Below are 25,521 nucleotides of genomic sequence, written 5' to 3'. Positions count from 1 at the left end.
CATGTATTATAGCGATTTATCATGCTTACGACTTTCTAGTAGGCCTAATTGTAAGTCTTACACGCATGTGTAATGAGTTCAGAAGTTGTCTGCCCTCTTTTTTGTCAAATGAAATGCTGCTCAGAATGTAATTGAATGGGGATAAATTCTTCTTTTAGTTTGACTATTATATGGGCACAGCTGGAAGTCTCAGCATCACGCTTGTTGAGCCAGATAGTGGCCTTTCAGTAAAGATGTGGATGCATTCGGCTTCTGCACAGCAGACGGGATGGTTCAACGCGACTGTTGGGCTTGATGTGAGAAACAAGCCATTCCGAGTTGTGTTCGCTGCCCGTGCTGATGGAGCCGGTGAGGGTGTATTCAACTATTAAACTAACTATTAAATGAAGATGTACCCATCCATTAAGTGAGAGTATGTTTATGTTTGTGTGAGGGTATCCAACCATTGAGTGAGAGGTATCCAACCATTGAGTGAGGGATATCTAACCATTGAGTGAGGGGTATCCAACCATTGAGTGAGGGGTATCCAACAATTTAGTTTTTTTATACTGAATTCTTGCAATATCGATTTTCATTATTTTGAAAATTAATGTATCGTTAAATAAAAAAGCTCACATATACAAACATATATCATATTTATGTTTTTTATATTGTAGGTGGAATTGCTCTAGACAACATCGCATACGTAGGCTGTGCCCAACCAATCTCGATGACTACTTGTGATACATCTCAAAATTTCTGGTGCACCTCATCAAAAGCTTGCATTTCTCTCAATATGTTGTGTGACATGTCCAATGATTGCGGTGACAACTCAGATGAGCGTGCCAGTACCTGCTCTGTATATAAGATGTTTGATTTCGAAAGCCCTGCTACAAGCGCTTTCCTTCTTCAAGGTAATAGCCCGAGAATGAAAGGCAGCTTATATTATGTACACAATTAACTACTTGCATATGCATTCACTGGTTCATTCATAGAATCATACTCTAGATTTGACTGCTCGTTCAATGCTATTGAGGCCCTCTTGAGGCTCTGCTCAAGTAGTCCCAATTGCTATTTGAAGGTTTGTATGTAAGCAACTTCTTTTCTCGACAGGAGTGAATCGAAAGGATGACAACTTTGACTGGATATTCACTAAAACTAGTTCTATGAAATCCATCGAACAAACTGGACCAAATAGAGACCACACATTGGGCTCTGCAGGAGGCAGTTATGCATATATCGATGCCTCACGTATTCCCAGTACTGCAAGGTGAAGATTTAGGAGTAGTTAGTTCAATCTTGGATTTGTCTTCTCACCGAGCCTGTGTATTCACGCTTAGCCAAACATATTTTCTTACTAGATTATTTGATTTTTAGATTCCCTGGAAGCAAGGCTTGGCTTATTACCAACATTGTGCTAGATGGCAGCGTGTCTAGAAATTGTAAAATGAGACTCTGGTACTTCATGTATGGTAACGACGTTGAGACCTTGACCGTTTATAAAAAGATTTATGCGAATACGCCCCCTTCACACCAGGGTAAGTCATAACATGCGAATACGCCCCCTTCACACCAGGGTAAGTCCTAACATGCGAATACGCCCCCTTCACACCAGGGTAAGTCATAACATGCGAATACGCCCCCTTCACGCCAGGGTAAGTCATAACATGCGAATACGCCCCCTTCACACCAGGGTAAGTCATAACATGCGAATACGCCCCCTTCACACCAGGGTAAGTCACAACTGAACTTTAATGCCATTTTCAAAGATAAGAGAAAGTTACTGCATCCGTCATAAGTACTTATACAGTAAATATATTCCAACAGACATTCTCTCCTCCTTGACTGGCCAGTATGGGGCCATGTGGCAGAAAATGGAAATCAGCCTTGATGTTCCTCAACCGTATAAAATTATCATAGAAGCGACTATAAGAGAAGGCGCGGCTGGTGATATCGCCATTGACGACATTTCCTTTACACCAGGCTGCATCTTCTTTGACTCGTAAGTCGGTTTGCTGTTAGCTTGTAGAGCATTTATCTTTTTTACATGTAATATCGTCTCAGACAGCAGTTCTCTCGCATATGTACTGGTTGCTTGTAGCCGTTTCACTCTCCCAGCACAATTAAGTTCCACACAGATGACGAACCCGGTTCAAAAGACTACCCCCAGTGGTCTTTGTTATCCCTACCAATTCCGCTGCGATAGCAAGAATACCTGCTTGGGTAATGAAGAGGTGTGTGACTTCAAGGTTGACTGCCCGGGTTACGCACCTGAACTGGCTTGTGGTAAGTTTTGTCATTTATTCCAATGAGTATCATGGTACTTTTCTGCATGACTTTTACTTCCTGTTACATCTTAATGAACGAAGCTTCACGAGTTATTTCTATGGTTTTCATAATTTCTACAATAGTTGCTGACAAATGCGACTTTGAAGACTCCGGTTTATGCAACTGGGAGATCGTAACTCCTGCTAGCTCATCGAAGCGCTACAGAAGAGATCCAACACAAAATCTATACAGCTGGGAAAAAGTTCAGGGCAGGGACATAACCGATAATGATTTCCGACCCAAGATAGACCATTCCCTTGGCACTGCGTCAGGTCTGGCTACATGCACTGTTATAGCTTGATTTAGCAATACTGTAGTTGCCTGCTCATGATCACAACATCTATGTACATCTACTAGCTGAATGCCCGGCGTTGCCTGGGTAGTAAAAAAGTCTGCGCAGAAAACTTACTTTTATTTAACATAAGTGCATTAATATGTAATACAGCTAAGCAGCTTCCTGTTTAGTGAAATCTCTAGAAATGTTACTATAGCGCCATCATATTTTATGCTATTATTTCAACAAAGATATGAATTATTTAGGAACTAGAGAATTTTGGTTTGGAAAGAGTGTTCTTACTTTCTGATCAGTATTAGAAAGGTTTCTTATAGTATTTAATAATAATAGACAAAGTTTTTCTGAAAAGAATCATTGAGAAGTAAAAGCAATGTGGCTGCCCAGTTTCAATTAAATTCTTTTAAGATGTGACCGTCAGCGAGCGCTCCATGTGGCATATTTAATAACAATTATGTAACAAAACTAGATGAATGCCCGTGTAATAAAAAAGTTTTCATGCAAAAAACTGATTTTTTATACAACATTTACCATTCTAACTTTTAAACTTCATATCATGAGAAAAGTGTTTTTGTTCAGTTCAAATAAACTAATAGAAAAAATAAACAATGAGTACATAGCAGTGTGTCTATAGAAAAGGTTACTATAGCAGCAGAAGCTCCTTGTATTCAAAGTTTTGATGGACGGTACTGGTACCTCTCTATTCTGGTACAAACATAAAAATAAGATATCGGTCTTGGTCTGTCTGATACATTGTCTAACCGAACGAAGAGAGAACGTAGAAGCAATTCCTATTCTAGAGAATAAAATTGCCCCCATGAAAAGTATTAAGCTTTTACAGATTTACTGAAACAGTCCATATGAGTGTAGCGGCACATTGGATATAGAAACGAAATATTTGAAAATTACAAATTTTAAAACAATAGGATGTAATGGGAACGAAACTTAGCTTTGACAAAAATTGAAGAAAAAGTAACAAATACAAAAGCTAATATTAATTAATACATGTGTGGAACCTGGAACCATACAATTTTAATTTGTTCCATCGTGTTGACATCGTAAGGCGAAAATGTCGTATAGACGAGTATGGAAACCCATAGTAAATATCTAATGCAAACACCCCCTGGTAAAAATCATCAAAGTTTTATATACCTAATTTTTCATACTAAAAATTAGTAACAAAATAATACATTAATCTTAATAACTATAGTTACCTGCAGTAACTTTAGTGTATTTAGTGGTTAAATAAAAATCTGCAATAAAATGTAACATTACAATGTGCTACCTGAATTCTCACCTTTGAGACAGACGTATAACATAAACGTGGAATTTAACTTAAATGAGTTTAGCTTACTAAACACATACTTAAAGCTAAATTTTAGTATGTATTTTGCTAAACTTCAACTTTGTCATCGGTTAAAATTTTATCACATATCTGTTTTCGGTTTCGTTTTCTATAACTTATAACGAATAACACTTAACTAATCAAATTATAATTATTATATTCGGAATACATGGAAGCCCGAGGCTGTTCAAAAAAGGTTTCCTATTGGAACCTGTGATAAGCATTGAAATACGTGATTGGAAATATTTTGAGGTTGTGTCGAAACAGCTTAGAGAGTTTCAGTATCACTCAGTTTCAAGGCATAGCTGCCTAATGATATGCTGCCTAATGATACGCTGCGACAAGCAAGAGTAGCCAATTCGTAGTTATTGGTTTAATTGTTTAATGTGACCTTCCATCAGCTGACTGGAATAATTTCGACAGCTTTATGTAAAAGCTTTAAATTTTGCAAATGATTTATAAACGTTTAATTGTATAAAAGCATTTACCAGGTATATACGTAGTATATGAGACTGCGGAAAAAGACCGGTGGTCCGTCATAAGTGTTAAATTGTCATAAGGGCATTTAGATTTCCACAGAATTTATTTCAAACCTTTCTCATTATTTTGCTCCTTTGCAAGCAAGCAGTCGCAATAGGACAATATTAGTTTATAATATTTCACTCTGCTGATAAAAGCACCGCCTCTAGCGGTCTATATTGACAGATAGACTATCTATTAACTATCATCATTGCAGCGTCGAACGGTGCAGATGAGATGCTTTATCCTCTTCCATTGTTGATTTTAGGCCATTATATCTCAGCTGATGGCTCCTATGGAAAGTTAAACAGTGTTGCTAAAATCCGAGCTCCAAAAATAACACAAACTGGACCAGGATGTTCGTTAGAGTTCTGGTGAGCACAAAGACTTGTTTATTGTGCAGTATTCACTGATAACTTACCAAAACTATGCCTATGAGCGATTTCTCTTAATCGAAAAGGGGCTGTTAGACAACCATTAAATTCTTCAGTTTTAACTTTTCTTAGGTACCATATGAATGGTCGCAACGTGGGCTCTCTTCATATCATGAAGGAATACGAATACGATTCGACTGAGGATCAAATGTGGTCTATCAGTGGACCACAAGGAGATACATGGCAACACATCGTTGTCTACATCGGCATTCAAAATAACATCAAACTCAGCATTGAGGCGCACAGAGGTATAGCTGAAATATTAATAACAGTTAACCTTCACCTTGCTAACAGAATGTTACATTTCTAGAAAAAATATTGCACTTTCTCTTGTCTGTAGGCTACAATTAGATTGGCGACATCTCTGATACTTTCTCTTGTCTGTAGGCTACAATTACATTGGTGACATCTCTGTTGATGACGTGAAGTTTACCGATTGTGCGCCACCAGTTCCCGCAACTGGCAATACAGCTTGTCTACCAGGGCAATTCAAATGTTCTAATAACTACTGCCTCGATGGCAGTCAGGTGTGCGACAGTCAGCAGGATTGCATGGACAACAGTGACGAAAGGGTAAACATTTTTAACCTCACCCATTTGTATGCATATTGTATATGCTATATTAATATTTATTTCGTATATTATAAGACACATCCAAGTTACTAGAAGTGAAAGTTCCTACGCCGATGCTCTTCCTCGCTTTACTTTGTGGGTTAATATGAATAATGCATACGTCTACCATAGACAAGATTACACTGCTGTTATCAGGCCTGTTCAAACATTCCTGGCTGGTGTGACTTTGAGCTCACGATCTGTGATGGCTGGCACCAAGAGGAGGATGATGTGTTTGACTGGAAGCTGACTAGAAAGAGCACAGACTCACAGGGAACTGGTCCTTCTGCAGACCACACCCATAGATCTGAGAAAGGTTTGAATATTTTTCAGTTTGTTCTATTTTTTCATGTTAGGCCTATCAAACTAGAGGTTGAACATCAGACGTCGGTCTAGAGCTTTATAACTTTGACCTCTATAACCTTGGCATGTTGTTTTTGGTTTCATGCAGGTCAGTACTTGTACATTGAAGCATCCTATCCAAGGAAAGAAGGAGATAATGCTCTGCTTTCTTCATTTGTCGTTGATGGATCCAGTAGGTGCTCCCTGAGTTTCTGGTCACACATGAAAGGTGCCCACGTGGGTAGTCTTTCTGTTAAGCTCAGATACGCTTATGGAATAACTCCTTCAGACTTTTACACTGTGGACACCATTAAAGGTAACTATCTTTAAGCTGATTGTAAAGCAATTTCTGTACATTGAACCCGTAGTTAGTTATGAGCTACTAAAGTTGGATTTGTATTTAATCAATACCTGATATATGAGAGGAGTTCAGTGTGACAATTCAAATGCCTCGTTATTCATTAACATTCATGAACTGAAATAGTTATTAACAGCCAAACTGACAGCTCTCATTATGTTATTCCGTTATTATACATTATCTTATTCCTTTATTATACATTATCTTATTCCTTTATTATACATTATCTTATTCCTTTATTATACATTATCTTATTCCTTTATTATACATTATCTTGTTCCTTTATTATACATTATCTTATTCCTTTATTACACATTATCTTATTCCTTTATTATACATTATCTTGTTCCTTTATTATATATTATCTTATTCCTTTATTATACATTATCTTATTCCTTTATTATACATTATCTTATTCCTTTATTATACATTATCTTATTCCTTTATTATACATTATCTTATTCCTTTATTATACATTATCTTATTCCTTTATTATACATTATTTTATTCCTTTATTATACATTATCTTATTCCTTTATTACACATTATCTTATTCCTTTATTATACATTATCTTGTTCCTTTATTATACATTATCTTATTCCTTTATTACACATTATCTTATTCCTTTATTATACATTATCTTGTTCCTTTATTATATATTATCTTATTCCTTTATTATACATTATCTTATTCCTTTATTATACATTATCTTATTCCTTTATTATACATTATCTTATTCCTTTATTATACATTATCTTATTCCTTTATTATATATTATCTTATTCCTTTATTATACATTATCTTATTCCTTTATTATATATTATCTTATTCCTTTATTATACATTATCTTATTCCTTTATTATACATTATCTTATTCCTTTATTATACATTATCTTATTCCTTTATTATACATTATTTTATTCCTTTATTATATATTATCTTATTCCTTTATTATACATTATCTTATTCCTTTATTATACATTATCTTATTCCTTTATTATACATTATCTTATTCCTTTATTATACATTATCTTATTCCTTTATTATACATTGTCTTATTCCTTTATTATACATTATCTTATTCCTTTATTATATATTATCTTGTTCCTTTATTATACATTATCTTATTCCTTTATTTTACATTATCTTATTCCTTTATTATACATTATCTTATTCCTTTATTATACATTATCTTATTCCTTTATTATACATTATCTTATTCCTTTATTATATATTATCTTATTCCTTTATTATACATTATCTTATTCCTTTATTATACATTATCTTATTCCTTTATTATACATTTTTTTATTTTTTTATTATCCATGCCTGTAGTGGAGCGACCATTTTAGCCAGTGGTCAATAACTATACTTTATGTAAGATTGTCCCACATGTACTTTAAAATAGTATTTCCTTGTTATGAAATGAATTTGCTCTTCAAGAAGTTTACTGTATTTATCACTAGGTTTATGCCTCAACACAATGGTATTCTGTATCACAGGTGGGGCTCACTCACTCGCACATTGTTAAATCTATCTGTGTTATTCACAGCCATTTATATAAGTTATATGTTGTTTATTTTAAGCAAGTCCAGTTTTTAAACCAATTTCAAATTTGAAACCCTTGAAGCTGTTATTATTGCTCGTAAACATCTAGAGATGAATTATTGTTTCAGTAAACTTATTTTAAGAATTGTAAAAGAAAGTTAACACCTGACTTGTCAAGGTAATGCCAAGGTCATTTGGAAACTTCTGGAGTATTTCATAATGTAATTGCTGGTTTACAAACTGTATCATAATTTGCAAGAGAACGGCTCTAGGTTTGGTGAATCTACTGTCGAGAACTTACATGTACATACATGTACATGTAAGTCGTAAGGTGATGCTAACAAGTATTTAGTCTGTTACTATAAGCACTTATTTCATTAGGTAGCTATTAGGTAGCCCAAGTGGAAGCCCCTTGCAGACACCTTGCTATCACCTAGGAAGGTCCTTTGATTTCTTTTACCTACTGAGTAAGGCATCTCAAGCTAGAAATTAAAATATATGCACATGTCAGAAGCTGTTAAAGTATGGCTCTTATGATACAGTTTATCTGACTCATCTAATGAGGACAGCAGTAAGGACAGCTTGTTTCTATGGGAGTATACAATGAATCTTTAGGAAAGGCAGCTTGTTTCTATGGGAGTATACGATGAATCTTTAGGAAAGACAGCTACTGAATTATCATGCATAATATATTGCATCAATCCGTTAGCTATTCACTACATATATTTATAGATGTTCTCTGCTTTGGTAATACTAGAAGCTTGTAACAGCTGTTAATAATTGCTGTCTGTTGACAGGAGCTCAAGGTGACTTCTGGCAAAAGCACCACTACAACCTGCGTAACTATAACAGCGGGCTTAAGAATTATGAAGTTGTCATAGAGGGTGTTGTCGGCAATGGCCACCTCGGAGATATAGCAATTGATGACATCACACTTAGCCGAGGCTGCTCCAAGGTTCTCTCTCCATTACCTGGTCATCCAACAGGATCTATTTCGCCTCCCACAGGTATGATTCTGACTTTGGATACTTCTCCGAGCGATCGTCTTTGTAAGAATGACTTCTTTAAAAGCCTCGTCAAAGAATCTTGGTTTTTAGTCATTGAAGTTGCTTTACTAGCGAGTAGTGAAGAAGACTCACTCTCTAGAAAGGCTACGGTACATACAGCAGCTAATAATCTTTACGCTCTTCCGCAGATAAAAATAGCAAAATAGTGTTTAGCTTTGTGAAGAGATATAATTCTCAAGTACATGTAGATTTAGACTCGCATTCCTTTCATTTTTGCCGAGTCATCTCATCGTCCCACCTTGCAACGGATGTTAATGAGAATAACACCAGACTGTTATTTATCTAAATAGCATGAGCAGTTGTTTATTGTTTGATGTATTAACAACAACTCTATTAAAATGTGCACAACTGATGAAAACGGCAATGAACGGTATGAATAGCAATACAGCAAAAAAGCAAGATTACAAATAGCCTAAGATTACAAATAGCCTAAGATTACAAATAGCCTAAGATTACAAATAGCCTAAGATTACAAATAGCCTAAGATTACAAATAGCCTAAGATTACAAATAGCCTAAGAAAAAAGCACTTGTAGTCGGATCTCTTCAGCAGACATGAATCGCTGTGTAATACCAACAGAGTCAAATTACAAAAAAACAGATATATAAATATATCATAGTATATGCATAAACATTACAGATAACATTAGCTGGCATTGTAATACCATTAAGCTATTCTATTAAGGTATTCTATTTCGATTTTCCGGTTAGCAAAACATGTATAATGTTCTGATAAATCTCTCTAATCCTAATACTTTTGGTTTCCTTTTTAGGAAACTGTGGAAATGAAAAGTTCCAATGTTCAGCTGGCAACTGTATCAGCTCTCTTTTCCACTGTAACTTTGTTAAAGACTGCTCCGATCTTTCTGATGAGACGGACTGTGGCACAGACTGCACCTTCGAGTCTGGGCTCTGCGGTTGGCGCAATTCTCTTGGTCTCCCAGTTCAGTGGGACGTGAACAAGGGGCCAACTAAGACACAAAACACCGGACCGCCCTCAGACCACACTTACAAAAATGCGAGTGGCACCTACCTTTACTTGGAAACAAGTAGGACGGTTGATAAGGATGTGCCAGTACATCTTGAATCGGCCATGTATGTCTCATCCACTGACAAATGTAAGCTAACCTTTTGGTACTCGATGTACGGACAGCGGGTGGGAAGTCTGAACGTTCTACTTAAAAATGAAAAGGGAGAACTTCTTAAACTCTGGAGTCGATCTGGGAATCAGGGCGAGAAGTGGCAGCAGGTGTGCATTCTATCGCTTTCTGTCATACATTTCATGGGTGCACTTTCTGTCATGACATGGGTTATATTTGTCTGTTCAATGCATGCATTAATAAGCTCTAAAAATAAATGTTATTCTCTGTTACAGGCTACTGTAAACATAGGATCACAGCTCAACTTTGCTCTGATCATTGAGGGCGTCCATGGTGGGCACTGGTCAGGTGATATTGGTATTGATGACATCAAGTTTGTAGATTGTGCGCCTAGGAATCCCATTGTCAGGTGTGACACTTCAACTCAATTCGCTTGCCTCGATAAGACCCAGTGCATAAAGAAGAAGTATGTCTGTGATGGGAAGGTGAGTACTAGCTAGTAACTAGTAACTCCGAGTGACTGCGCTTATGTTAGCGTTGACCTGCTGCTGTCACTTGGCCATGCATTCAGAGCTCACACATTTCCAAAACTTTTCCGTTCACTGTAGACAACATGTCTGGACGGTTCAGACGAGCAGGGTTGTTCAGCTGGGCTTCTCGACTGCAACTTCAATGGTGGGTTGAGTACATGCAACTGGCAGCAGCAACAAGATGATGATGCAGATTGGTCGGCAGCAACACAAGCTGAAGTCATGAGCAGCATGCGTATAGCTCAAGGTACGTACTTGTATAGTATGTGGGCAGCCCCTTATCACTCGGTGTGTATATATAAATTAATATTTATATATAAATAAATATTTATATATAAATAAATATCTACTCATGCTACAGACAGTACTGTTTCAGCTATGGAAGCCTCATCAGTGCAGCTCAGAGCAGGCAAGGGACACAAATCCCATTACAAAATGGGAGTTGACTTCCTGCCATGAAACAACTAAGTTGTCTCACAGACTTTAAGAAAGTCAATGTTCTGACACCAGAGTGCTCAAATCACAAAAGTGATGAGCTTTGCGTATCTATATATATTTTTTTTTTTTTCAAAGTATATCTGTGGATCTGTCATTTCGGCTATAGCGCATGCTGATTATTTTATCGATGCGGCCACGCATTACGATGCCCCTGTTAAGAAATATTTTTCGTAAGGTTCGATTACTATATCTAGAGTCAAAGCCAATTCTTCTCGCGCGAACAATTATATTGTCTCTGTATCGTCATATGCAAAGTTTTAATGGATAGCTTCTGGTGAAACAGTAACCTTTTTTATACACACACACTTTTATGCAAGAATTGTTATTATTAATTTTACATATTCAGGATTTTTACTTTGTTTTCTCAGTTTGTATTAATTGTATCATTACCGAATCATTTTATTGTAATCATAGCAAAACCGACTTAATTTAGCTATTACTTGCTAATTATTTCACATTTATAGCTAAACCTTTTTATAGTCGTTTGATTTTTTTTTAATTTATTTGACCTGCACGAAACATTTTTCTCATGATATGAGGGAATATGAGTTTAAAAGTTATTTGACAAAGTTTGAAAACCTTTTCAGTTGTTTTTATTTTCTCTTTTAATTTATTTCAATTACACAAAAAAAACTTTTCTCATGATTTGTAGTTTGAAAGTTAGAATGGCAAATGTTGTTATATGTTAAATACAAATCGATTTTCTGACCGAAGATTTTTTATTACCTGGGCAACGCTGGCTAGCACAGCTAGTACAAATATATAAATACATATATTTATACATAAATATATAGAAGTATAAAATATATAGAAATATATATTCATATATTATTTTTTATGTATATATAAATATATTCATAAAAAATTAATATATGTGTAAAATTAATATATATGCATGTATATAAAAAATATGTACAAAAAAACATATGTATATGTAGATCGGATTGTATTCTATGTTAGACAGAGTGTATGCTCTTTCAGATCGAGATCAGCCAGGGAGTGGAAAATTTATCTATCTGAATCCAGCGAATCTCGCAGTCAGCTCAATTGCCAGACTCTCCACGACACAATCGCTACCTGCTGGCTTTGACGTTTGCTTTGTAAGATTTTTCTACCAGGCTCAAGGAGATAAGGCTGGGTCACTTTACCTCTACACTCAGAGTGTATCGAGTAAGCTCCTTACCTTTTCCTATGATAAAAAGTATGAAATTTATATCTTAGGCTGGTGAATATGTATGTACTGATGAAAACACTGGTAATGGGTGTCATATATATAATTGCAGACAGCTATAGGCAAGAGATGTGGAGTCGAACTACTTTCATGACCTATGACAGTTGGCAATACATGAATGTGCCTGTAGGCTCAGCCTCTCCGTTTAATCTTGTCTTTGAGGCTGAACGAGGAGCCAATATCGGCATCGTAGCCATTGATGATATTAGTCTTACTCCAGGCTGCTATAAAGGAGGTAAAACTACAATATTATTACATTTTGCTGGAGCCCATGCTCAATTTTTTGTAATAATTTTTCACATTTGATTGAAATTTGGGGCTTAAGATTATTTCACACAAAAAAGGTTCTGTTTTGTTATAAATTTTCCATTTTTGAATGTTTAGTTTGTTGCTTGTAGGAGCTCCTTTGCCACCATCAACAAGTAATAAATGTCCAACTGGCTATTATGAGTGTCCAAAGGATAATGAATGCCAACCACTCGGTTGGAAGTGTGATGGTTCGATAGACTGTGCTGACGGCTCTGATGAAATGGACTGCCACACTAAGACCCCGAGCTATACCACAGGTAGCTAACTGTTTTCTATAAAAAGTCCACCTCGCAGCCATCAAGGGTTACTATTAACATACTTGACAAGAGGTTCAATCTTGTTCCAGCATTCTCTTGGCCCTTCGACTATGAGATGATAGGAGCTGAGGCTGTTAGAAAATATCTCTCTTTTCTCTGCTTTTATGGTTTTTATAACAACTTGTTACAGATAATCCATTCAGGAATCTCACGATCCCCGACCAGACCTGCCCTGTAGGTCAGTTCCACTGTGGCAACAACAAGTGCATAGACCAGATCTACTACTGCGATGGGGTGGCTAACGACTGCCCCGAAAATGTGGATTCTTATGGATGTGGTACGTTGATATTTTGGTTTGTTTGCTTTTCACTTGGAGATGCTCTAGTAAGAGTCGATAATATTGGTAAAAGTGAACCACCTGGTGCTAACATAATGAATGTTTGGTAGAAACTGACTAGTATTACTAGATATTTAGCCAGCTGCTGCAATAATTGGATAAAAATCTATCTAACCTTTGTAAAGCATGCGCGATTTGCTATCCACATAAGAAATCTTCATTTTGTTATATTGCAGCTGTGATGTGCACTGGAGGCGCGCTATACTGCCCCACTTTACGAACATGCATAGCTAAAGAGAAAATATGTGATGGTCAGCAAGACTGTCCCGATGCTGTGGATGAGTCATCCTTGTGTAGCAAGTGCCCTGACGCCTTTTGTGCCAACAATGGCCAGTGCACAAGCCATGAGACCGGCCCTGTTTGCTCTTGTAGCAACGAAAATTCTGGGCAATATAGATGTTCTGGACATGCACTAGCACCCACCACCACTGTCGGTGAGTAGAGACGTATCTTTATTCAGAGGCACAAAATCCTCACTCCACGGTTTCCAAAGTCACGGTTTATTCTATCATGAATTTATCTTATAAATCCTTTGAGTCCTAGCTTTGTGTACACAAGCAAGTCACCTGATTCTAGACCATATTAGCAACCATCGACTATGTATGTACTCAGGAAAGCACAATTCCATATGAACTGAATGTCATTATGAAGCTCTAAGCTTAAAGAACTCGATGAAAAAACAGAAATAAAATAGAGTAAATAGTTTTATTTCACACTTTTTCATAGATGTGATGTTTTAGAGGTAACTGAAGTCTAATAGAGTGTGTATATTTTTATGAATAGAACAACAAATAGTTTTACTCTAAAGCTCTTGTTGCTGAGGAGAAGGTTTTAAGTTTGGTCTATTTTTGATCCTATTTACTAAGAATTTCAACCAGTATGTTATTAGAAGCCAATGTTCTGATGGCGGCCATTTTTCATTTCTCAGTTGGTTAGAAGTGCCCTCGGTATTTCGGCCAATTTATTAATAACTAATTGTTCAATTGATTTAAAACTTTGGGCCCGTACTAACAACGCAGACCAAACAAAGCGAAACTACAAAGACGAGTTTACTGAAGTGTTGGCTCAGTTAGGAAAACAACTCCTCGGATTATCTCAGGTCGAGTCTTGAAAGGGTTAACTGTCAGTTTATCAGTCTGGAGAGTCGGGTGCACATTTCCATCAAAAAAGAAACTAATGCGTTTGATGAAATTCAAGCATGAATTTGTTGTTGCAGCCAACCCGTACACTAACAGCACTATTCCCCCGCAAGGCAATCAGTACTGTCCTGATGGTCAGTTCCACTGCGGCAACAAAAAATGCATAGATCAGATCTATTACTGCGATGGGGTGCCTGATGATTGCCCTGGCAATGTCGACTCATTTGGATGTGGTATGTACATCTTTGCAGTTCTTTATTGGTGAATTCTCCTTCCTACACGTACATGCAGATATGTGCAGAAAGATCAGCCCAAAAGCTCTAATACAATCTAGGATATTCCAAATGCATTCTCTGTGCGCGCACAACTCCAAAGACACAATGTTTTAGTATTAATTTAATCGTTTTTAAATATTTGAAATGCAATGTTAAAATTCATTATTTTCAAGATAATTAGCTGTATTGTTATCAAACATTATTGGCAGCGATGATAGAAATGTGAGCAATAACCATGTTGAGTCATTGTCTTCCATTATAGCTTTTTAAAAGCTGTTTGTGAATCACCATAGGGTCTCACGCAGCATTTCCGTAATTACAGTAATTTGAATATTAAATGTAAAAGGTTGAAAAACTTGGAAATACAATTTACTCTTTGCATTCAATTCAATGCAGATGTCCAACAGCAAACATTGCCATTTGGGAATATAGGTTTTGTGAAGGATAAATGTTTGCTCTATTGCCATCCAATATCTATGTTACAGCTACTGTATAAATAATTTTCAGTATTATTGAATGATGCAGTTGAGTAACCTCTGAAGGTCGTCTTGAGGTTACTGGAACATTGTAGCAGAAGATTAAAAAGGCAGAAGTGACTCCATAGTGTAATTTAGTTCTAGAAGACCCCAGATAAAGAGCACTCTAGAAGCATTAACAAGCCTTTTTCATCTATAGTGTATTTGTTAAGCATTCTCATAAATGAGGAAATTTGCATGCTGTTGTGTTTTGTTCAGAAGATTCTAGTTTTTGTAGAGTAGCATTGAGAAAGGTTTTTTGTTTGCAGAGATGATGTGCAGCATGGGCTCACTCTACTGTCCTTCACTAAAGAAATGCCTTTCCAAAGATGAAATCTGCAACAACATCATGAATTGTCCTGAGAATATCGATGAGAACAACTTGTGCGGCAAATGCCCAGATGGCTTTTGCAGGAATGGCGGACAGTGCACGGCGTACGATGGTGGCTCCAACTGCACATGCTCTGGTGATCTAGCTGGCCAGTATCGCTGCTACACATCTGTTGTCGGAGCGACTCAAGCCACTACCAGCGGCAAAAGCAACAAATTGACAATAGCCTTAGCTGTGTGCGGCAGTGTGCTTTTCGTTGGTGTCATCATTGTTGTGTTATACTTTGTTATTTTCCGTCGGCGACGAGAGGAAGAGGCCAAATTAAACCAAGGCCTAGCCAACCCTGTTTACGACATGCAAATGGGTGACATGGCCGGCAGTGAGCCTTTCAATGATGTGGGCTTGCAGCCATCTATTGGAATGGATAATCCTCTCTACGGCGATGCAAGTGATGCTTAATGAACTCCCCCTTCCATATTTCTTGCATAATAATAACATAGCTTTTAAACTGTTAAAATCGTTCCATTTCTTACTTAACACTTTAAAAAACTGGATAGACGCAGTGCAATACAATGCATCATACTATATTTAAAATAATAATAATAACAATGCATCTATACCTGTCTTCTTGTTTATTAGCCTCTGAATATATATACTACTGATTATCGGTTTACCGTAAATAATATCTTTGATAAAGGAGGTACAAATGCCAATTAAATTTGGAGACTACTTCCAGATATCAAGGATGATGATGCAACTACAAGTAGTCTCTACTCACTCCTTACCTACCCTGATGCCCGCTGCCAATTAGAAACAAATAAGAACCGCTGCCAATTAAAAAAGTGAAAGTCGCTGCCAAATAATTCTCCGATTAAATATCTACTTTGGTCTTTAGTAATATCAGCTCAATGAAGTGTCTTCTTTAATTTTTTGTAATGTCTCTTCTCGTTTACAACTGAGTACGTATCGCCCGACATCGGCGAACATAGACTTGGTAGTTAGAAGGCTCGTCATGTTCAGCAACTCCGGGGGGCTTGGCCTTGTCCAGTGAAAGGCATAAACCTAACAAAACATAAGTTTCATGCTAAAGTGTTCAGTATGACTATGTGACCTTATGCACTGCTCAATAAAGCATTCGAGGTGAAAAATTCAAAAGTGGAACCTTTTCGTAAGAATGAAAATGAACTCCCAACAATAACCTTAGGTAAGATATTCACTGATATCTGCTTTAAATGCTGGCTTGAGAATCAGGGCAATCAAAAAATAACCTCAAAAAACATTCTTACCTCTTTCCAATTAAAACTGGCTCCATTGAGATGGTTGATCTTCTCATTGTGGTATCCTGGGAGAAATACCGGGTGACATTTAAAGTTGAAGCAAATGACCTGCAGACGGCGTTCAATCTTCACCAGCTCTGGATACTGCTCATAGAGCTTGTACGGCATCATAAGCCCCATGTAATACCAGTCACCATTCGGCTCATAATCTCGAAACTTCATCAACGACTTGCGTAGAAACTCAGAGCCTGAATAAATACACTCAACCCTTAATCCTAGGGTTTATCCAACTTGAAGTGGTTACTGTATAAATAATGCTGACAAACAGATAGTCCTCAACAGGGGAAAAGCAACCTAAACTGCGTCAGGAAGAAAGCAGTCTCAATCTACATAGTAATCTGTTACTATGTAGCTTTCTGCCATTTTTTGTGAATGCCAATTTTATTTGCAAATGAGCAAATCGACAAACCTACAATGCTAATTAATATCTTAATATTAATATTAATATATTAATATCGCACACGCAAATCCTTTTCTTATTCTTATTGGTTATCAGCGCACTCTATTTTATTCTGCGAAAGAAAACAAAGCTGCGCTTTTCTTCATCCAAAGAATCTTCTGCAAATTGAACACAAACTGCAGTTCGGCCAACTTTTCAAAACATTTTTAGTTGGCTGAAAATAAATTTTTTTAAAATATATCATCTGATCAAGATATTGGCCAAAGTCTGCCCAATCATCAGCTAGAGTACAGACAGATGAAAGGATGTCAAGGGCATTACATAGCAGTAATAGGTCAGTCTTATAGCTGACAGGCTTCAGAATATTTAGCATACAGTCTATAAGATTCATTCCCAAAAAATTGGTGTTAAAAATCCTTACAGACGTTTTACACAATCACTGAGAGGATGGTTTGGCAAGTACGTTTTTACAGTCTACCTACATGGTTCTCTCGTATTAACCGATCAATCAAACCAGTTTTTCACAAAGAAACAACAAGCAAACGTAAAACACAGTCTACCTTTTTTCCCAGCTGAGACTCCATTGTTGATGACATCAGGGTATGGAGGGTGCCAGTCTGGCCAATCAAAGTTTGTCACAAACCCGTAGCCTCTTAGATGGCCGAGTGGGCGGAGCATGATGGCATCCCAGTCAACGTAGATCCCACCAAACCGGTACATAAGATCAAATCTCAGCAAGTCACTAGCATGGGAGCCATCACTGATAGACTGGCCTTTCATAAGAAACACAGAAGATTGTTAATAAGTAAGTTGTAGTATAGTTACTAAAGTCAAGCTTCAGCATACAAAGTTAATACACCCTGATATTCAATTCGTATGTCAAAACCACCATTTGTTGAAATTCGTATGTTGAAACAATAATTCTTATAAGACTACATTGTATTTTGTTTAATTCAGTCCATAACTCAAAAATGAAAACTACACAAAACTTTGAATGCACAAATCTTAAATTATATGGGAAATAAATAACATTAAAATCAGTAAAAAATAGTTTTTATTGATACCATATTTTAAAGACTCGACAGGATTGTAGGTTTGGCAAACCGTAAGTTCCGTAATAAAGCGAATAATACAAAAGACAACTAACTTACCCTTACAATAAAATAATTTAAATTACCTTCATTTATGTTTTTTAACACTTGCTTTCTGCATTTCTATCATTTTTGTCAATTTTACTGAAAAAAATTGTAGCGTTACAATAAGTTTTGGGTGTCATATATTAAAAGTTACTTTATATGAGACAAATATTTGCTTAAAATTTATGTTGTACATTTATGTGAAAAAATTCATATTTTGTTGTGATTATAAGTTGATGTTTAACTGCAGCTAGGTATATAAACTGTTTTTCAGAAACTTGGTTTACTTAGCAGAAAGACAATATAGATTACTTTATTGGCAATCATTTCATTTCAAACAAATGTTTTTAAAATTATGCTATACATATAGCATAAAACAAAAAGGGGCAACAGTTAGCCAATAAATTAAATAAGGATAATTAAAAGCAGCTAGACCCAGCTGCTGTAGCGCAGTAAAACAATTCAACTCAACACTGTTGGCACTCCATTTATTTTAGCATATTTTTGAGAAAATTCCTCTGCAATTGTTTCATAAGTCTACTTAACAAAGAAACTGAATATGAAAGTCAAGAAAATTCAATAATCACTCACCAAACACCCTTGAAGGCCACTCACGGTAGACAAACACGGCAAGTGGTTCCTCCGCTTTCAGCTTCTCATACCACTGACCTACAATATTAGGATTACTATTGTAGCCTGTGCTTGTAGCCTGTGCTTGTAGCCTGTGTTTAGGCATGACATGGTGAATAGTGAGTGTAATTTTATAGCAAACAAACCTTTTGGCTCTTGGTCTATGTATATATACATGGCATCAACCCCGACACAGTGGATCATGCTGCGTATTGAGAGATAAGTGAGGAGATTCATTTCCCAACCACCAAGGAGAACCATGTGACCTATGTTTTCTATTGGATTCTCCATAGACCAAAGTGGCACTTTTGGAGCTGTGGAACCATAGTGCACCAGTCTAAAAAAGAGATGATAGTGCAAAGAAAAACGACAACTGGAATTTGGGATGATCTCTGAATATGAGTGACAAGATAAATAGATATTTGGAGAGTCAATTTTTTACTATGTTCCATCAGTCCGAATTTGTTTATCGACATCTGTTATGGCCCAACTGCAAAATTCTGCGCTTCTGTTAATCTTGGCTTGTCTCTGACTAAACGAATCTGAATTGTGTACGCATTGTATTGTATTGTGTTCAATTGTATCAACAACAAATACCAATAACAATATTAAGGTATGCGCATTGAGTGCACTTAAAATATTTTGAAACTCTTAAAATTGATCAACTTGAGAGAAGTTTTGAGAGATTCTAAAGCATATCATTAGTTTATCAAGTATCTGTGATTAACAGAAACATGTAAAGTGAGTGAACATGCCTGTTTAGTAGTAACAATGTTATTAATATCACGCCACTTGCTTTGCTGCTGCGAAAAAGTCCTATTTCGGAGAAGTAATGGTTAAATTATAACAGGACCTTCTATAAGTATAACGCAGGGCTTTTCGATTAGGAGCACTCACATTTCTAAGGAGTGCAAACTGTTGTTCGTGGAGGGGCAAAAATCAATCATGATTACAGAGAAAAACTTTGTCACCGCTAAAAAAATCTGAGTTAAGAATTTTTATCCCTAGTCACAACCTATCAGCAAGTCCAAATAGTCGAAAAATCATAACGCTTTGTATATACAGTACTGCGTTTTTCAACAAAAAACGATCACAAATTAAACATTAATAACAGCTTTTGTTCTGAGGCATCATTTCACACATCGTTCATAGCTTTCTAATTGTCGGGACAATGACCTTCCAATAATATATTGGTTTTCATATATTCTGAATATGCCCATTTTTCATTATGTTTTAAGCTTTTTTGTTTCATTCATAACAAGAGAGTACGAGATACACCTTATCAGGGGCTCAGTGATAAAACGAATCAGGAAATGCTAGTATAATGCCTTATTTGAGCATTAGGGTAACAGAAATGATGTTAGGAGAATCTAAAGTGTGTTTCAATTAAAGAACTGTAATAGTAGAATGAAAGAGTACAGGTATATGTTAGATAGAATAGATTGTCAAGAAAGAAGAAAGAATAGGAAGAGAAGAACATATAATACGATAGGAAACCCTTAAAAAGACTAGGGCTACAGTAGAACTATTGGAGTGGATATGAGAGAGCTTTGGCTTGTGAAGAAATGCAAGAAGGCATTCTGAAATAGCGATGAGGTAGAGATGTACAGTCAGTAAATGTAACTAAAGACAGAACATTAGCTGTCTGACAGAGGCTACATGAAGTGCGGCTGAGAACTCGGAACCAGCTCAAGTACGTGGGTAATTAAGAAAAGCAAAAAGAAAAGAACCAATTCGAGAAACAAAATAAAACCATCTACGCTTCCAGGCAAACGAAGATAGGAATGGTGCTAATGACAAACACAAGTCTTGCGCTGGTATAGGCAGCGATTGAACTACATGTTCAGGATTCAATTATTGATTGATAATCATTATTGCAAAATATGTCAGCGGTATACAGACCGCTTATATACAGATTTTTATTTACAAAATAATGTAATAGGAAAATAAAGATAGCTGAAGGGCATTCATCATCTTGAAGTTGGCTAGCGAGATGTGTTATATATTGCTGTCATACGTACTTGTCCTAATACTATCAAGTATCTATCAATGTCCCCGATTCTTTACAAAAATACCATAGACAAAAACTTTTGAGGCAATCCATAGAGGTGTAAGAATGAGCTTGTAGCAGTCAGATTTTGTACATTGTAAAGAGGCAGCAAATCTTCTCTTTGTATTATGTAATCTTGTGAAAAGGCGAAAGGGAACATACAGTGCGTTTTGCACTATTAGAAGGCGTATAAAGTGGTGTCAAAACTCATAAGATATTGGGTGAAAGCATCAGTAAGACCAGACATGAAGTAGACATGAAGTAGATATATTAGTGCATAGAGGTGTGCAGAGAGACTAGTATGTTGGCCAGTTACGGCAGTGGGAAGTATAGAACTATTCAGCATGAAATTTGGATTGCATGAAAGTCGAGCATCGAGTCTTCTTCTTTTATGCCAGCAGCAATACCAGTCAGAAACAAAAGACCCTGGTTTATAATATTGTGGATGATATGAAAAATTAGGGAATGATAAAGCTAAGGCTGGATGAAGTGAGGAGGTGAGTTATAAAAAGACTGACATGGACTAGAATTTGGAGAGTTGCTAGAATAACCTCCATGTGGTTTAACATTGCAGCTGAGCCATGCTGAGACAACGACCGCTATGCATCAGAAGGTATTGTGAGTAAAGGAAATTAATCTAAATGCAAAGTTAGTCAATTAAATCCCATTTCAATAACTTTAAAAAACTCCATCTGTTATTTGTACTAGTCAAAAAAGCCTGATTACCGATTAATGATGAAAACTTTATTATTTAGCGGAATGTCTTCAACTAAACATTGTTAAAAGATTTCTGTTTATTAAGAGTCATCCTATGTTAACACTAATATTTCGATAGACGCCAAGCCTATAACTTTTATATATCTTCAAAAACCATTGTAATTGGTAACTTTTCCTTACATGTATATATTCTAGCTGTGCCTCCCAGCGTTGCCCGGATATTAAATATCAACTTATAAACAATGAAAAGTAATGAGAGTTGCCGGCCACTTGCTATAAGCCTGGCACATCGCTAATGGAAAGTTCCAGTAAGCTAGTTAAAAAGCGCTAGGCTTCTAATGTCGGTACGCCATGTTGTTGCGTCAGCGTTGTCCAGCTACAGCTATTCTAATAATAGCTATAACTGGAGGGACACACATACTTTGAGAAATATATATATAGATATATATAGGAGAGTTGCTAAGAAAATGTGTGTAAAATTATGCATGTCTTTCACATATTGGTCAGTTTAAACTTGAAATACATTGGGTGTGTATTGTATTTGAAAATAGTACAGCTGTATTGCACAGATTGTATAAAAACATTATACATGGCTTTAGCTCATAGCAAGAGCCCACAAATCCTAAAGGTTTTACATCATTTATTTTATATTTTTGCCCATATCCATTTATTTAACTTGAGCTGATGAACTCAGATATGAACATCAGGTTTCCAACTTAAAGGTTTTGGCTTCATTTTAGTTTCATTATATTAAATTATAATTGCCATCAAGCTAAACTTAAAACTCTTTTTTATTTTATTTTACTTACAATGTTTATAATGTTAATTTGATTAGATATAATTTCTTTGCTTGTTACTTACAGTTCATTACACTCGGGTCCTCAGTTCAACTTCATCAACAAGTTATTAAATTTTAATAAAAGGCCGGTCATCAGAACTTTAAAATATGAACATTTACAAGTAAAAGACAATAAAAATAGTAATATGAATTAGCATTAAAAGAGCATATCTTACCAGCTTGAAAATTCTAAATAAAATGACAAAGTAAATTCGTTATTTATGTAACTTTTTGCAGTTGGTTTATATTTGTATTGCAACTGCTGCCAACTCTGATATAGAACTCTGCTGCCAACTCCGCTGCCACAAACACATTCACTAGAACTAGAAAGTTAGCATTGAAACGCTGTGTTTAGTGTGTAAGCTGATCAGAAAGCGAATACCTTGTCACTTGACTCAGAGCATCTTTGGTTTCCATAACCTGTGCAGGAATAATATTTTTTAGGAGATGAACACATTGCAGTCCGTTAGGTATATGAGTTAGCTTCTCCAATGCATCTGCGTAGATATCATAAAAGGATAATCGGTCAGCTCAGCAGAGGTCAGATAAAGGTCATGCAAAGCTAGTCATTCCACCTTGCTCTAATTTTTCAGACTTGCATAACAATATTAGATCAATAGCTCAGATATGTACCACACCATGCTTTTATGGCTTAAATACATGCTGCACACTACATTGTCCAGCCCAGAGACACAGGATGCAGGCAATTATTTTCTGCATAATTTACATGATCGTAAAGTAGAAAAGTATTGATAATTTGTGAAGCATATTTACCACTGGAGGCGCATGTAATGTTACTGCGCAATTTCTTCAGGTTTTCAAGAGTTGCCTCTCCCTTCTTGGCAATGAGAAAAGCCAGGTTAGTGTATACCACAGGCTTCGTGATGTCATCTACAGCTGCAGTGAGGGATTTAGAGCGCAGGCCATGGAGGTGCTTCAAAAGTATGATGGTGTCATTTACATAGATGCCACCATTAGCCAGCACATCCGTAACGTGCTTCGTCATTGTGTCATCGTCGGAACAGTCCGGAGCCTCTTCCCCTAGTGATTTTGTCACTATGTTGTAATACTCCGAGGAAAGTTGTGCGTACCAAAGATTATAGTCATTGTTGTCTCTCAGTATTGGCTGGTTTTTCCAATAGTATATAATAAGCTTATTTGGTTGTTGGATTTTCATTATGCTGAGCGCTGATAAGAAGTGTTTAAACTCAAACCATTTTCTACCACATAAAATTGTGTGAATGGTGTCTGGTGCGGTCTCTGTAAAAGGAAGCAAGACCTCAGAAGGAGCGTAATGAGGGACATTTCTCTCGAAGAAATGTTGTGATTCATGGGAATGAGAGAGATAACCCTGACCGAAAGGGGAGCCATGGGTGCTTACGGCTTGAGGTTGTTGGTCTTTATTGGGAGAAGAGTGGAATTTTAGATACAGCAGAAGCAAAATGCAGCAACATACAATTGCTGCAGCAACGCTTCTCCGTGACCGAAAAGCCATCAGTACCTGTCTTGAGAGCTAAAAGAGAGTATTTTTAAAAGTAAGGATAGTTTTGCAATGATACAGGGAGAGAGAGACATCAACAGGTTGTTGACCCGCATGTTGACATGTTGTGTGTTGACGTATCCCTGTGATTTTAGTACTTGACAGAAATGGATGATGTGCCAAAATTACACCAACACTACTTAATCAGCGAAGTTCTACGAGTCAGCAACCTATTCTAGAAGCATCTCTAGCCTGACAATGGCATACTCTAACAAGTTTTAGATGATTGACAACAATCCTTGATTAAAATACCGAAATTAGTGAGATGATTAAAATATTTTCAACTGGTCATAAGTGTTTAAAGTGTGATTTTGTGAGTTTCTTCTAAAAAAATGGACAATCTCTTTTATATATTAGCCACTTACCATGGCTTAGTATGTCTTAATAAGTTAACCAACCTGATGAGTGTACCGCAAGTAGCCAAATTCTAGATTCTGGTTCTATAGAAACTGCCAACACATCCCTTCATCCTCCCGAGCCCACACATTGGTACTAGCTAGTTGGCAGTTGCTAGTAATCACTCTAAACCTGACAAATCTGCTTAGCAGAGCATGACGTCTCTTTCAAAGGCTCACAGCTTTCTTTTATTGGCTCAAATATAAGAATAAATATAGCTTAATTCTCCCAAGCATAGCCTAAGTACTCTCACAGTCATTGAAGCTAGTTTGAACAATCTAAAACGTCCACTCGACAAATGATTTCTTGTATTGTTTTCTGAAAACAAAAGCTAGCAAACATCAATTTATCGGTCTCGCCTGCGATGTATAGCTTAGTCATCAACTATGAAACCTGTCCGACTTCATAGTGCTACGAACATTTCAGGTTGGGGCTATAATAATATGTTGCTACAGCTTGATATTTACCTTCAAAAATTGTTATCCTGTACATACAGAAGACTGTGGACAGTATTTTGATAATACAAAAATAAATAAAACATTGAATCGTATTTCAACAGGCAAAAACTTCAGTATTACGTAACTATGTTCATAAGCTATGTATGCATGCGTACTTACCACATCCAAGCTTACAGTCTGTGTTGAGTATTTGCTTGTAGGTGGTGGCCTAAATATTAGCAGACAGGATAAAAATAAAAATTGTCCTCTCGTTAGCCAACCATACACACGACAGCCTTAGAGGCAATTATCATCACACATCATGTGTTCGAAACATGGCAATAAAAGCAATGGGGTGTCAGAATCGGGTGAGACCAATTGTCTTCTATGGTAAAGTGAGAAGTCAGACTTCCTTTATAGGGTATCAACCACAGTTTAAAGGTGAATGTACTCAGCTCACAATTCAACCTCATGAATGGTTGTCGGCACTATCAGGAGATGCAGCATGTTGCAAGGTGCAGATCCAAATACAAATGTACTGCTGCAAATGCATCTACCAGTGGGAGATGAAACATTTGCAGTTGGATTTGCAACTTTGCACATCTGCACCAAACAGTTGCAGTTCTGTACTGACC

At 36.5% G+C, this 25,521-nt stretch overlaps 3 protein-coding genes across 4 annotated transcripts in view; 2 read left to right on the top strand and 1 right to left on the bottom strand.

Moving 5' to 3' along the window:
* The window catches only part of LOC137390900 (MAM and LDL-receptor class A domain-containing protein 2-like), a 150,108-nt gene extending 148,123 nt beyond the window's left edge, over positions 1–1,985 (top strand). Inside the window, exons 201-205 of the mRNA XM_068077215.1 lie at positions 159–348; positions 657–893; positions 1,093–1,249; positions 1,357–1,517; positions 1,807–1,985. Coding sequence (XP_067933316.1) covers positions 159–348; positions 657–893; positions 1,093–1,249; positions 1,357–1,517; positions 1,807–1,985 — 924 coding nt within the window. The remainder of the gene's footprint in view (positions 1–158; positions 349–656; positions 894–1,092; positions 1,250–1,356; positions 1,518–1,806) is intronic.
* Positions 1,986–2,117: 132 nt separating this feature from the next.
* LOC137390898 (MAM and LDL-receptor class A domain-containing protein 1-like) lies at positions 2,118–15,907 on the top strand. Its single transcript, XM_068077214.1, has 18 exons — positions 2,118–2,265; positions 2,391–2,579; positions 4,732–4,837; positions 4,970–5,145; positions 5,285–5,469; positions 5,665–5,824; positions 5,960–6,166; positions 8,555–8,701; positions 9,597–10,072; positions 10,199–10,408; positions 10,532–10,700; positions 11,933–12,121; positions 12,235–12,417; positions 12,581–12,748; positions 12,939–13,085; positions 13,322–13,579; positions 14,362–14,517; positions 15,344–15,907. The coding sequence occupies exons 1-18, from the start codon at positions 2,118–2,120 to the stop codon at positions 15,862–15,864; spliced, it is 3,795 nt and encodes a 1,264-aa protein (XP_067933315.1). The 3' UTR covers positions 15,865–15,907.
* Positions 15,908–15,973: 66 nt separating this feature from the next.
* On the bottom strand, positions 15,974–24,574 carry LOC137391463 (uncharacterized). Of its 2 annotated transcripts, none has more exons than XM_068077944.1 (8): positions 24,452–24,574; positions 23,288–24,026; positions 22,896–23,010; positions 19,055–19,245; positions 18,870–18,947; positions 17,703–17,915; positions 16,692–16,930; positions 15,974–16,467 (listed from the first exon to the last, which is right to left on the bottom strand). In XM_068077944.1, exons 2-8 carry the CDS (start codon positions 24,006–24,008, stop codon positions 16,306–16,308), a joined length of 1,719 nt encoding a protein of 572 aa, XP_067934045.1. In that variant the 5' UTR covers positions 24,009–24,026; positions 24,452–24,574; the 3' UTR covers positions 15,974–16,305. The 2 variants fall into 2 exon arrangements, with proteins under 2 accessions (XP_067934045.1, XP_067934046.1); XM_068077945.1 differs by lacking the exon at positions 24,452–24,574 and having other exon boundaries at positions 23,288–23,773; positions 23,895–24,021.
* Positions 24,575–25,521: the final 947 nt, after the last annotated feature.

The sequence above is a fragment of the Watersipora subatra genome, chromosome 3 (genome assembly GCF_963576615.1).
Source record: "Watersipora subatra chromosome 3, tzWatSuba1.1, whole genome shotgun sequence".
NCBI classification, from domain to species: domain Eukaryota; kingdom Metazoa; phylum Bryozoa; class Gymnolaemata; order Cheilostomatida; family Watersiporidae; genus Watersipora; species Watersipora subatra.
The sequence above is the reverse complement of the archived record's forward strand: the minus strand, read 5'-3'. Positions and strand labels throughout refer to the sequence as shown.